General features: G+C 44.2%; 1 protein-coding gene across 3 annotated transcripts in view; it reads left to right on the top strand.

Annotated features, from left to right (window-relative positions):
- The first annotated feature begins 2,099 nt into the window (after positions 1-2,099).
- GEMIN2 (gem nuclear organelle associated protein 2) overlaps positions 2,100-14,246 on the top strand; it is a 37,223-nt gene continuing 25,076 nt past the window's right edge. Inside the window, exons 1-4 of one of the 3 annotated variants that reach the window (XM_081096349.1) lie at positions 2,100-2,297; positions 2,660-2,744; positions 5,443-5,532; positions 5,797-5,856. In XM_081096349.1, the coding sequence (XP_080952475.1) occupies positions 2,161-2,297; positions 2,660-2,744; positions 5,443-5,532; positions 5,797-5,856 (372 nt within the window). In that variant the 5' untranslated portion in view covers positions 2,100-2,160. The remainder of the gene's footprint in view (positions 2,298-2,659; positions 2,745-5,442; positions 5,533-5,796; positions 5,857-14,246) is intronic. The other 2 variants (XR_013996256.1, XM_081096350.1) reach the window with 2 other exon arrangements.

Genomic DNA, 14,246 nt, shown 5'->3' with positions numbered 1-14,246 from the left:
GGTGTGACCAGATGCAAACAGCCATCATCCCCTCACCCAGGCTGGCCAGGCACCCAAGCGGGACCCCCACCCTGATCCAGGACACCCTTCAGGGCAAACCAGCCGGCCCCCATCCGTGCACCAGGCTTCTGTCCTATATAGTAAAAGGGTAATATGCCTCCCAGCACTGGGATCAGCGGAGCCACGAGGCCTCCCGGCACCGGGATCAGTGTGACAGGGGGCAGCGCCCAAACCCCCGATCGCCTTGTGGCTCTGTGTGTGACAGGGGGCGGGGCCACAACCTCCCTATCAGCCCTGCTCTGTTAGTGACAGGGGGGAGCTCCTCAACCCCCTGATCAGCCCTGCTCTGTGCGTGACAGGGGGGAGCTTCCCAACCCCCTGATCACCCTGCGACTCTGTGTGTGACAGGGTGCAGCGCCCCAACCCCCTTATCGGCCCTGCTCTGTGTGTGACAGGGGGGAGCTCCCCAACCCCCTGATCGCCCTGCGGCTCTGTGTGTGACAGGGTGCAGAGCCCCAACCCGCCCCCCCCCCCCCCATCGGCCCTGCCCTGAGTGTGACAGTGGCGGCACCCAACCCCCTGATCTGCCCTGCTCTGTGTGTGACAGGGGGCAGTGCCCCAATTCCCCTATCAGCCCTGCTCTGTGAGTGACAGGGGGGAGTTCCTCAACCCCCTGATTGGCCCTGCTCTGTGCATGACAGGGATGAGCTCCCCAACCCCCTGATCAGCCCTGCTCTGTGCGTGACAGGCGGGAGCTCCTCAACCCACTGATCGGCCCTGCTCTGTGTGTGACAGGGTACGGAGCCCCAATCCCCCTGATGGGCCCTGCTCTGTGCGTGATAGGGGGCAGCGCCCCAACCCCCTGATCAGCCCTGCTCTGTGCCTGACAGGGTGGCACTGCAATCTCCCTATTGACCCTGCCTTGAGTGTGACAGGGGGCAGTGCCCCAACCCCCCAATCGGCCCTACCCTGAGCGTGACTAGGGGTGGCATCGCAACCTCCTGATCCGCCCTGCTCTGTGCATGACAGGGGCAGCGCCCCAACTCCCCAATCGGCCCTGCTCTGAGCCCGACCAGGGGCTGCACCTAGGGATTGGGCCTGCCCTCTGCCACCCGGAGCAGGCCTAAGCCAGCAGGTCGTTATCTTCCGAGGGGTCCCAGACTGCGAGAGGGCACAGGCTGGGCTGAGGGATCCCCTCTCCTCCCCGAGTGCACAAATTTTTGTGCACTGGGCCGCTAGTAAACCTTACAAATAAAAGTCAATTGTATTCACACAGAGCTTGTTTAGAAAAATTGAGATTTAATACTTTAATTTTTTTCTTGCAATTTGTGACCCAGCCAATGTTACCTCAATCATTTCTGTCTTGTTTGCTCACTTGTAAAATGGAGATAATTGTACTCACCTCACAAGATTGGCTCTAAGATTAATAATGATGACTCCTAGGTGTTAGCATTAGTTTTATCCTTTGCACTACTTATATTTAAGAAGAGTTCTTTTTGAAAAAAAGAAAAAACTAATGGTTATTCTCGGAGTAATATTCACTTCAGATAAATATAAAATGACCTTTGAAGTAGCCAAGCACAAGAGATTCCTACAAAAATTAAATTTTTGTCCATTTGTCTTCAGACAAATCTGGGTTGGAATTGGCTTTTCTTCCCCTTTGGGAGAAAGTCACAGTTGGTAGTACTTAACCCCTCTTCAGGTCGATTTTCTCCCTTATACTAAACCGGGATAACACCAGCTACTTCAAAAGATTGTAAAAATTGAATGAGGAAATATATGTGACCTGTGTACCAGAGGGTTTAAGAATTTAGAGGTCAATAAAGGATAATTACAGTCATATTGCTCATTGATTTAAAAAACATTTTAGGACCCCTCACTACCAGCGGTGCATAAAAGTTATCAGTCTTCAGTTTCTACCCGAACCTTAGGAGAGAGGACAGAGGGTGTAAGAGTGCACACGCAGAAACATTCAGAACCGCTCCTGCAAGGAGCTCAACTCGCAGTCTTCCCGGCACCAAGGAGCCTGAGACCAGGCGGCAGGTTTGCGCAGGCGCAACCACGCCCCGCAAGCCGGCCGCGGGCTCAACTCCGCGCCAAAGGCGCCTCCTCGTGCGCCTGCGCCGTGACCCAGACGCGGGGTTGGCCGGACTGTCAGCCATGGCGTGGGTACCCGCGGAGTCTGCAGTGGAAGAGTTGATGCCGCGGCTGTTGCCAGTGGAGCCCTGCGACTTGACAGAAGGTTTCGACCCCTCCATCCCCCCGAGGACGCCTCAGGAATACTTGAGGCGGGTCCAGTGAGTGATGTGGCCTGTGCGGGAGGGCGGGCGTCCTTCCTGTTCCCCGGCGGGCGCCGCACGCCCCGTCCAGCCCGCAGTGTGATGAAGCCCCGCCTTGGTTCGTCCAGTCTCAGCTCCGGTCGGGTCCCGATCGCTTGATTACACCTTTACGTGGGCGAGTTTCCATGAACTCCCTTATAATTAAACTTGAATACCCATGGCAAGATAATGTAAGAAACATGTTGGGCAGTGCCTCAGTTGTAGTTCTGAACTGTTTTTCTAATTTCATAGTGAACTGTATAGAAATTGGTAGCTTGTTTTGATTCCACATGAACAAAGCCCATGTAATCACATTTCTTGCATTTATTACCTACTTGTAGGATCGAAGCCGCTCAATGTCCAGACGTTGTGGTAGCTCGGATTGACCCAAAGAAGTTGAAAAGGAAACAAAGTGTGAATGTTTCTGTGAGTTTTTTACCCCCTACAAATTAAAAGTCCAAGGTTGTTCCTATGGTATCCAGCAGTATCTATCAGTTAAGAAGTATGTAGTATTTGACAACTACTCCCTGATAAGTTAGGCATTTGCTTGTATTTTTTCCTCCAAAAGGACATTGTCATTTACTGCCACAAGAAGCTCACAGTAACCCTGGTATTTGCAGAAATTTCCTCTTCATACTTAGGGGACATGATCCAATCCTAAATAAGTCTTTAAATGGGTTCTTTATGCTAACCTTTATTCTTTTTATTTTTGTATTGTTTTAAACATATTTTTATTGATTTGAGAGAGGAAAGGAGAGGGAGAGAGAGATAGAAACATCCATGATGAGAGAGAATCATTGATTGGCTGCCTCCTGCATTCCTAGGTAGATGCTCAAAACTATGCCAGCCGGGCAAACCTTTCTTCTTTTAAAAAAATACACATTTTTGCCGAAACCGGTTTGGCTCAGTGGCTAGAGCGTCGGCCTGCGGACTGAAAGGTCCCAGGTTCAATTCCGGTCAAGGGCATGTACCTGGGTTGCGGGCACATCCCCAGTGGGGGATGTGCAGGAGGCGGCTGATCGATGTTTCTCTCTCATCGATGTTTCTGACTCTATCTCTCTCCCTTCCTCTTTGTAAAAAATCAATAGAATATATTAAATAAATAAATAAATAAATAAATAAATAAATAAATAAAATAAAAAATACACATTTTAGCCCTAACCGGTTTGGCTCAGTGGATAGATAGAGCATCGGCCTGCAGACCCAAGGGCCCCACGTTCGATTCCGGTCAAGGGCATGTACCTTGGTTGCGGGCACATACCCAGTGGGGAGTGTGCAGGAGGCAGCTGATCGATGTTTCTCTCTCATTGATGTTTCTAACTCTCTATCCCTCTCCCTTCCTCTCTGTAAAAATACACATTTTAAATTGCACTCAGAGAGGAAGGGGGAGAGAAAGAAACATCAGTGATGAGAGAGAATCATTGATGGGCTGCCTCCTGCATGCCCCCTATTGGGGATCAAGCCTGCACTGGGGCACGTGCCCTGTCGGGGAATCAACTGTGACCTCCTGGTTCATACACTCAACCACTGAGCCACGCGGGCAGGGCATAATCTTTATTCTTAAGTAAACTTGTCTAGTTATCTTCATAATTTTTATTGTACTATTTAATTTTAGTGTAGTTTGCTGCAAATTATGTTCAGATTTTGACTGGGTGTGTTTTTGTTTTTGGTTTAAGAAAAGAAACCCATATATCTTAACCTTTTTGTAGCTACTTGTACACTGAACATTTTCATTCATTTATCCAGCACATTTTTTACTAATCAGCAAGGTGTGCCCGGCACTGGAAATAAACAGGATGAGACAGAAAAGGCCCCTATACCTTATAGAGTTTGCACTCTTCTGAGTAAGACAGATGGTAAATGAACAAATTAAATAATTATATATTGTGACTGCTGCATGAAGAAAATGAACATACATAATGACCAGTTAATAACAGGGAGAACTACTTTAGATAGTCACAGAAGGTCTCTCTTGAGAATGTGAATTTAATTTAAAGTCAAAGGAGAGTAGCAGTTTTAAATAGTGATAAATCCTCTTCCTTTTATGTTCTAAGTAATTCCTTTATCTGATGTTTGTAATTAGCACATTTTAATTCAGACACTCAGTGTTTCATATAAGTATTTTTTCAGTTGATGGAAGATAATGCCTTATACACCTGGCTTTAAAAAGTGACTGCACTAAGGCTTTTTTTAAAAAAAAGATATTTTTATTGATTTCAGAGAGGAAGGGAGAGGGAGAGAGAGAGAGAAACATCAATGATGAGAGAGACTCATTGATTGCCTGCCTCCTGCACACCCCTTACTGGGGATTGAGCCTGCAACCTGGGCATGTGCCCTTGACCAGAATTGAACCCAGGACCCTTCAGTCCACAGGCTTGAAACATATTTTTGAAGTTTTAGTTTGGCTCTATCCACAGCCAAAACGGCTAGGGCTGCACTAAGTTTTATTTCAAGGCAATGTGCGATCAATTGTGAATTACGTATTGTTTTAGGAAATAGAAGTGGACCTTTCAGGATAAAATGTCTTAAATTATTTGAGTATGTTCTGCCTATACTGAAATTGTTTATTTGGGACATATCTTTTTGTTTCAGACTTCTGTTATTCTAGAAAGGTAGGACTAGATTATATCTTTAGTGCTCATATCATGTAGATTTCTTAGATATTACAACTATAAACATTCCAGATTGCTTTTATTAAAGTGACTAAATAAGGATCTTTTCCTAACATTTTATTTTTTAAAAATAAATGTTTTTATTTATTTTAGAGGGAGAGGGAGAGAGAGAAACACTGATCGGTTGCATATACCCTAACCGGGGATAGAACCCACAAATTGGGCATGTGCCCTGACCAGGAATCAAACCAGCAATCTTTTGTTTCATGGGATGAAACTCAACCAACTGAGCCACATGGGCCAGGGCTCCTAACACTTGAAACTTAGACATAAATAGTAAAGTGAAATGCCTATCTACTTTTTTGGCATCAGCAAAAAGTACTTTTTTTTTTTTATATAGTCTTAATCATTTACTGTATTATTCAATGTTCATGTTGATTTTACTTCTCAGAGGCCTGAGATGCTAGTTACAACACTAGCATTGATTCTAACAATTACAAACTGATCTCTAGCTTTCAGGATGCCAACCGGCTCCTCAAGGCTATTCCCCCACACTTCAGTGGCAACAGCAACAAGTGGCACAATTTTCAACTATTCGACAGGTAGGTGTACTTTAATTATTTAATCAAATTACATCTCTCATTTATTTCTGTGTTTAGACTTTAGTTCAAAAAATAAGATTTTTTATTCTGAACTATAAAGAAAAGAGTATTTATGAATCAATAACCAAATTATTATAATCATTAGACATAGTATAGTTTGAAACATATTTTTGAAGTTTTAGGATTATTAGAATGTTGTACAGCAATTGATTTATTTTTAATCATCCTTCTCTGAAGCTCACTGTCTAACTCTTCTTCCTATAGAGTGTGAACAGACATAGAAGTCACTGGAAATCACAACAGTTGGATAGTAATGTGACCATGGTATGTAAGTTTCTCTGTTTACATTGTACAGTGTATACTTATTTGAAATAGTACGTATTTACTTCCAGTCTTTAAAGATTCATTTACTTAGTCCATATTACTTTCTTTTTTTTCCTATCTGCCCTTAATAGTAACAATTCCACTATATTAGTGGCCTTAAAAGTCTAAAATCAGTAATGCAAGTTGTTATTTTATATCCATTTTGATCCACAGCATTTTGAAAGATTTTAGATAGGTAATTGTTAGGCCTCCACAAAGTTCTTTATTTTGTTATTGATAATCCTCACCCGAGGATATTATTTCCATTGATTTTTTTCAGGTTGTTTTTTTTTTATTTCAAGAAAAACGATTTTAAATATAATAATGTTACATGCAATAAACCTTAATCTTTTAAGAAAAACGATCTTAAATATAATGTTACATGCAGTAAACATTAATATCTTCAAGAAAAACAATTTTAAATACGATAATGTTACATGCAATAAACACGTTATTCAAGAAAAATGGTCTTACATATAATAATATTACATGCAATGAACATTAATATTTCAAGAATAAAAGAATTTTAAGTATGATAATATTGCCAAAACTACTAACATAGTATGATAGCACAGAAGTTGTAGGAAATATTAAATATCTGCAAATAACAGGATTACGTCTGTTGTATTCTAGAATATTTTTCCCCCTCTGGCTCTATTTTTGTTCATCAGTTTATATTCCACAAATGAGTGAGATCATATGATATTTATCTTTCTCCTACTTGCTTACTTTGCTTAGCATGATGCTTTTAATGTCTGTTTTGTCAGATATTAGTATTGCTACTCCAGCTTTTTTTTCTTTTCCATTTGCATGGAAAAATTTTTTCCGGCCCTTCACTTTCATCCTGTGTCTGTGTCTTTTGTTTTGAGGTGGGTTTCTGGTAGACAGCGTATAGTTGGGTCATGTTTTTGTATCCATTCAGCTACCCTACACCTTTTGATTGGAGCATTTAATCCATTTACATTTAGGGCTATTATTGAGAGGTGCTTATTTATAGCCATTTTAATTCTGTATGGCTAGGTTTCTCTCTATGTTTCTTTTTCTCAGCAATCCCTTTAGCATTTCTTCTAATGCTGGCATGGTGGTGATGAACTCCTTTAGCCTTTTTTTGTCTGGGAAGCTCTTTATTTGACTGTCTATTTTGAATGATAGCCTTGCTGGATATAGTAATCTTGGTCTCAGATCCTTTCCATTACCTTGAGTACTTCATACCATTCCCTTCTGGCCTTTAGAGTTTCTTTTTCTTTTCTTTTTTTTAAATATATTTTATTGATTTCTTACAGAGAGGAAGGGAGAGAGATAGAGAGTCAAACATCGATGAGAGAGAAACATCGATCAGCTGCCTCCTGCACATCCCCCACTGGGGATGTGCCAGCAACCAAGGTACATGCCCTTGACCGAAATCGAACCTGGGACCTTTCAGTCCGCAGGCTGACGCTCTATCCACTGAGCCAAACCAGTCAGGGCGCGTTTCTGATGAGAAATCAGGTGTCAGCCTTATGGGAACTCCTTTGCAGGTAACAGTTTTCTTTTCTCTTGCTGCCTTTAAGATTCTCTCTTTGTCTTTAATTTTTGGCATTTTAATTAGGATGTGTTTACGTATGGGTCTGTTTGGGTTCTTCTTGTTGGGGTTCTCTACGCCTCCTGAAATTGTGTGACTTTTCCCTTTACCAGGTTAGGGAAGTTTTCTACCATTATTTCTTCAAACACTTTCTCTATTCCTTTCTCCCTTTCTGCCTCTTCTGGCACATCTACTATTCTAATATTGTTACGTTTCACATTGTCCCACAGTTCCCTTAAACTGCCCTCCTGTTTTTTAATTATTTTTTTCTTTCTGGTTTTCTTATTGAGTGTTATTTTCAACTCTGTCTTCTGATTCACTGATTCGATCTTCAGCTTCCCCTAATCTGCTGTGTATTCCTTCCAATTCTTTATTTGTGTTATGTCATTCTTTATCTCAGACTGTTCTTTTTTCATAGTTACTATATCTTTTTTCATACTGTTGAGCATTTTTAACATCATTACTCTGAACTCTGTTTCAGAGAAATTTCTTATCTCTCCTTCATTTATCTCTTCTTCTGGGGAATTCTCCAGTTCTTTCATTTGAGGGTTGTTTCTTTGTTTCCTCATTTTGATTGTTTGGGTTTGTGACTATGTTTTCGGTAGATCCTCTACACCTCTCAATCTGTAGTGCAGGACAGTGTTAAAGGCTGTTTCTAACTAATTGGATCAGGCAAAGACACAAAGCCTCCAGAAATTGTCTCTATCTACAGATTAATAGGATTCCAATTTGAATTGCCCCGAGGCAATCATCCTCAGATCTGTCGAGAGTTTTTTCAACAGGGTGGGGCAGTTTCTTCAGCCTGGAGGCTAATTGTTACTCTTTTTTTTTAAATATATTTTATTGATTTTTTTTTTTACAGAGAGGAAGGGAGAGGGATAGAGAGTTAGAAACATCGATCAGCTGCCTCCTGCACACTCCCCACTGGGGATGTGCCCACACCCAAGGTACATGCCCTTGACCAGAATCGAACCTGGGACCCTTGAGTCTGCAGGCAGACACACTATCCACTGAGCCAGACCAGTTAGGGTGCTAATTGTTACTTTTAATCTTTTGTGTATTCTCAGGGCAGGGTGTTTTCTAATAGGGTATGTCAACTGTCTTCCCCCAGACAAGGCAGATGTCTATGTGGGAAAGATGTCCTCTGCTGTGTGAGGGAATGACAGCCCAGGAATGACTTAAGCTCCTCAGTAGATATGATAAATCTGGACTACCAAATAAAAAAGGTAGTTGGGGAAGAGATAGATACATTGTTCCAAGGCAATACTTTTCTTTTCTGTGAAAGGTTTTTAATTTTTACTTCGTATATTCCCCCCTCTGTTTTTATTTTAATTAAATCTTTATTGTTCAGATTATTACATTTGTTCCTCTTTTTTTCCCCCCCATAACTCCCCTCCTCCCAGTTCCCGCCCCACCCTCCGCCCTCACTCCCCACCCACTGTCCTCATCCATAGGTGCACGATTTTTGTCCAGTCTCTTCCCGCATCTCCCACACACCTTTCCCCCCAAGAATACTCAGTCCATTCCCTTTCTATGTCCCTGATTCTATTATGATCACCAGATTATTTATTCACTTGGTTCTTAGATTCATTTGTTGATAGATGTGTATTTGTTGTTCATAATTTGTATCTTTACCTTTTTCTTCTTCTCTGTCTTCTTAAAAGATACCTTTCAGCATTTCGTATAATACTGGTTTGGTGGTGATGAATTCCTTTAGCTTTTCCTTATCTGTGAAGCTCTTTATCTGACCTTCAGTTCTGAATGATAGCTTTGCTGGGTAACGTAATCTTGGTTGTAGGTTCTTGGTATTCATCAATTTGAATATTTCTTGCCACTCCCTCTGGCCTGCAAAGTTTCTGTTGAGAAATCAGCTGACAGTCGTATGGGTACTCCCTTGTAGGTAACTGACTTTTTGTTTCTTGCTGCTTTTAAAATTCTCTCTTTGTCTTTTGCTCTTGGCATTTTAATTATGATGTGTCTTGGTGTGGTCCTCTTTGGATTCCTTTTGTTTGGGGTTCTCCGCGCTTCTTGGACCTGTAAGTCCATTTCTTTCACCAGGTGGGGGAAGTTTTCTGTCATTATTTCTTCAAATAGGTTTTCAATATCTTGCTCTCTCTCATCTTCTGGCACCCCTATAATTCTGATGTTGGTACGCTTGAAGCTGTCCCAGAGGCTTCTTACACTATCCTCGCATTTTTGGATTCTTTTTTCATTTTGCTTTTCCGGTTGGGTGTTTTTTGCTTCCTCGCATTTCAAATCATTGACTTGATTCTTGCGCTCCTCTGGTCTGCTGTCGGGAGTCTGTATATTATCCTTTATTTCAGTCAGTGTATGCTTAATTTCTAGTTGGTTCCCCAATATAAGATCGAGGGTCTCATTAGTTTTCTTGTAGATCTCATTAAGTTTATCGGCGGCTTCTAAACAGTTCTTGAGAGACCTTAAAAGTGTGGTTCTGAACTCTATATCTTCCATTGACAATTTTGTCCTGTTTCTTTGTCTCCGCATTTTGTTATGCTTCCTTGGTGCACCCCCTAGTGGTCTTTGTTCGAAGTCTTATAGTTAAATCTTGATTGTTGTAGCTAATTCCAGGGAGGGTTTGACCTCCAGGCCAAGTGGCTATAAGAATCAGCTGTGTCAGCAGTGAGAGAACTTCTGTCCTCTAGGGAGGTGCTAATCTGGCGTTTGCCTGAGGCTATCCGGCAAATGCCTTGGTGCAGGGCTTGGGCGGGGCGGGTCGCACAGGATCAACAGGGTGGGCCGGAGAGAGCAGTTATGGCCGCTCTCAGTCCTGTCCCCAGGGGCTCTGCCTCTCTGAGTCCCAGCAACGGCTGCAAACCTCGGAGAGAAAGCTGCACTCACTCTGACCGAAGCCAGACAGTCCCGCTTCTCCCGTTTGAGTCTGGGTCCCTAAAGACTCGCCTGTATCTGGAGCTCAGAGTCTGCGACTCCCTCCCGATTGAAAACGCCTTCCGCGCCCTCCGCCGCCAGCCCTCTCCGCGCACTCTGCACCTCAGAATTTGACTTCAGCACTGTGCCTCCTCTGAGTGTCCGTATGCGTTTCTCTTTCCTCCTAGTTGTAGGACTTCCACTCAGCCAGCGTTCCTGTGGTTCTGGGTGATGTCCCTTCTGTTTTTTGGTTTCACTTTTGAAGTAGTTGTTCAAAGCAGCAAACTCCGGCGTTAACCTATGCCGCCATCTTGGTTCTCCAACCCCCCCCCCCTCTGTTTTTAAAAAAAATACATTTTTATTGATTTCATAGAAGGGAGAGGGAGAGATAGATAGAAACATCAATGATGAGAGAGAATCATCCATAGGCTGCTTCCTGCACGCCCCATACTGGGGATCGAGCCCGTACCCCAGATATGTGCTCTTACTGGGAATCGAACTGTGACCTCCTGGTTCATAGGTTGATGCTCAACCACTGAGCCACACGAGCTGGGCTTCCCCCCTTTTTTAAAAATCTATATTTCAATTATAGTTGACATATTATATTAATTTCAGATGTACACCGGGGCAATACTTTTAACCTTTTAGGGAGTCTCATATTTTTCCTGAGAATCAAATGAAAGCTGTTAATCTTCAGAGGGACAAAATGCACCTATACACATAATTTTGCTCAGTTTTAGTTTGTTCATAGATTTCAAATTTTAGAAGCAGCTTCGAGGTAGTTCTTCCTAACATCTTTTACATGGTAACATATTGGCGTAAATGGAGGCAGCCTCTTGCATAATCTTCCTGAGACTACCAGCTGAAAGCTGAGATTCAATATATGGCCTCTCCATACCAGTTGGAAGCTCTCTCTTAAAAAGTAGTGAAAGAACTTACATCACTTGCCCAAGACCATTTAACTCATCAAAGATATAGGTGGGACCTTCCTGACCCCCACGTAAATATTGTTCTGCCCTCTAGGGACACGCATGTCAGTGTCCCTGAAGGCAGGCTGCTCTGTAAATAATAAAGATGGTTTTGATTTAAATAGTTAATTTTTTTTTAAAGGGTATAGCTGTGAGCCACTGAGCTTTGTCTCTAAAGCCTTTCTCTATGCTGTGAGGCCTCATAGCAAAAAAGGAGGTGGGGGGAGGTAGACAGATATATTACTTTTTTTCTTACTCAGAGTAAGGACTTTGTGTACATGCTTACTAATTCAAAAATGAAACCACATCAGTAACATTATGATGATACTAGAGGCCCACTGCAGGAAGATTCCTGCAAGAATAGGGCTTCCTGCGGCCCGAGGGAAGCAGAGAAGGGAGCAAAATCTGCCGAGGCTTTGCTCCTGCATCTGCTGCCCCACTTGCTTCCCTCCCACCTCCGCCGCCCCGCTTGCTTCCCTCCCGCTTCCGCCACCCCCGCTTGCTTCCCTCCCGCCTCTGCCGCCCCCGCTTGCTTCTCTGCAGCTTCGCTCCCTTCTACAGCGCTTGGCTTCCTTCTACGTTGTCTTCAGTCTTCGCTCTGCACCTGCATATGCAACTTAACCGCCATCTTTGCTGAATTAATTTGCATACTCATTTGATTGGCTGGTGGGTGTAGCAGAGTGACACCAATTTGCATGTTTCTCTTTTATTAGTGTAGATAATTTTTTTAAAAATGAAATGGCCTAACATAATTGATTCAATAAATTATGATCCACCAACACAGGAATATTATGTAACAACTAGAGGCCTGGTGCACGGATTCGTGCACCGGTGGGGTCACTCAACCTGGACTGCGCCCTCTCGCAATCTGGCCAGGCCTGCAGGGATTGGGTTGAAACCGGCAGCCTGACATCCCCTAAAGGGTGTAGCAATGCACAAAGCGGCAGGCGGCTGGGGAGGAGCCTTAGCCCAGGCTGGGCGCCACACTGCTCCCGGTCATCCCAGCCCCGCTGCGCCTGCTGCCACTGCCGTTCAGTAGCGCTGTCATGGAAGCAGGAGAGGCTCCTGCTACCGCAGCTGCACTTGCCAGCCATGAGCCTGATGTCTGGCACCTGTCAGTCAGCTGAGCGGTGCTCCCGCTGTGGGAGTGCACTGACCACCAGGGGGCAGCTTTTGTATTGAGTGTCTGCCCCCTAGTGGTCAGTGCGCATCACAGCGACCGGTCGTTTGGTCACTTAGGCTTTTATATATATTATATATACAGATAAGAGGTTCATCGTGGAAAATATAAACATGAAAATAATAAAACACTCTGGTGTCAACTATGTAAATATAAACATTTAGCCCTAGCCGGTTTGGCTCAGTGGCGAGAGCGTCAGCCTGCGGACTGAAAGATCCCGGGTTTGATTCCAGGTCAGGGCACATGCCTGAGTTGTGGGCTCGATCCCCAGTAGAGCGTGCAAGAGGCAGCCAATCAATGATTCTCTCTCATCATTGAGGTTTCTATATCTCTCTCTCTTCCTTCCTCTAGAAATCAATAAAAATAATATTTAAAATATCCTATATAATAAAAGCCTAATATGCTAAGTATCCAACCGTTTGTTTGACTGTTCAACCAGTCGCTATGATGCACACTGACCACCAGTGGGCAGACTCTCTGACTGGTAGGTTAGCTTGCTGCTGGGGTCCGCCCGATTGAGACTGGGCGAGATTGCCTGGACACGCCCTGGTACCCTCCCTCCCCAGACCCGAACTTGCACCAGTGGGGTCCCTCAGCCTGGCCTGTGGGGAACGGACCCTGACATCCCCTGAGGGATCCCGAAACTAGCTCCCCGACATCCCCCAAGGGGTCCTGGATTATGAGAGGGTGCAGGCCAGGCCAAGGGACCCCACTGGTGCACGAATCCATGCACTGGGCCTCTAGTATATACATATATATAAACATTTATTTTTATTATTATTATTATTTTTTTAAAAAAATATATTTTATTGAATTTTCACAGAGAGGAAGGGAGAGAGATAGAGAGAGTTAGAAACATCGATGAGAGAGAAACATCGATCAGCTGCCTCTTGCACATCCCCCACCGGGGGTGTGCCCGCAACCCAGGTACATGCCCTTGACCGGAATCGAACCCGGGACCTCTCAGTCCCCAGGCTGACGCTCTATCCACTGAGCCAAACCGGTTTCGGCATTTTTTTTTTTTAATATATTTTATTGATTCTTTTGCAGAGAGGAAGGGAGAGAGATAGAGAGTTAGAAACATCAATGAGAGAGAAACATCGATCAGCTGCCTCCTGCACATCTCCTACTGGGGATATGCCCGCAACCCAGGTACATGCCCTTGACCAGAATTGAACCTGGGACCTTTCAGTCCGCAGGCTGACGCTCTATCCACTGAGCCAAACCGGTTTCGGCTATAAACATTTATTTATTGATTAATCCAATCATTTATTAAGCACCTGTTATCCTATATAATAAAAGGGTAATATGCAAATTTACCCTAACAGCGAAACAACCAGAATGACCGCTCAACCAGTCACTATGAGGTGCACTGAACACCTCTCCGTCTCTTTTCCTGGCCGGCAGGCTCCCATCACCTAATGGTGAATAGGGAACCCAGGGTGGCTGGTGGTGGCGCAGGCAATGTCAGGCCAAGGCCCCCGCCCTGCCAGTTGTCCCACACTGGGGGGGGCAACCAGTGGTGGGGGCTGTCAGGCTCTGATCGCCCCATGGTGAACAGTGAACCGGAGGTGGGTAGCGGCAGGGGGTGGGGCTGGCAGCTGGGGAAGATGGCCCTGATCGTAGGCCAGGCCTAGGGACTGGACCATATCCGTGCACAAATTTTATGCACCGGGCCTCTAGCATTTAATCAGGGTATTTAGTGCTACCTGCAGCAGAAATAATCTCTAACCTAATGGAGTAATGGAGAAAGGTG

This window comes from Myotis nattereri (assembly GCF_964212035.1).
Source record: "Myotis nattereri genome assembly, chromosome: 1".
NCBI classification, from domain to species: domain Eukaryota; kingdom Metazoa; phylum Chordata; class Mammalia; order Chiroptera; family Vespertilionidae; genus Myotis; species Myotis nattereri.
Note: the sequence above shows the minus strand (reverse complement) of the source record. Positions and strands in the feature narration are given on the sequence as shown.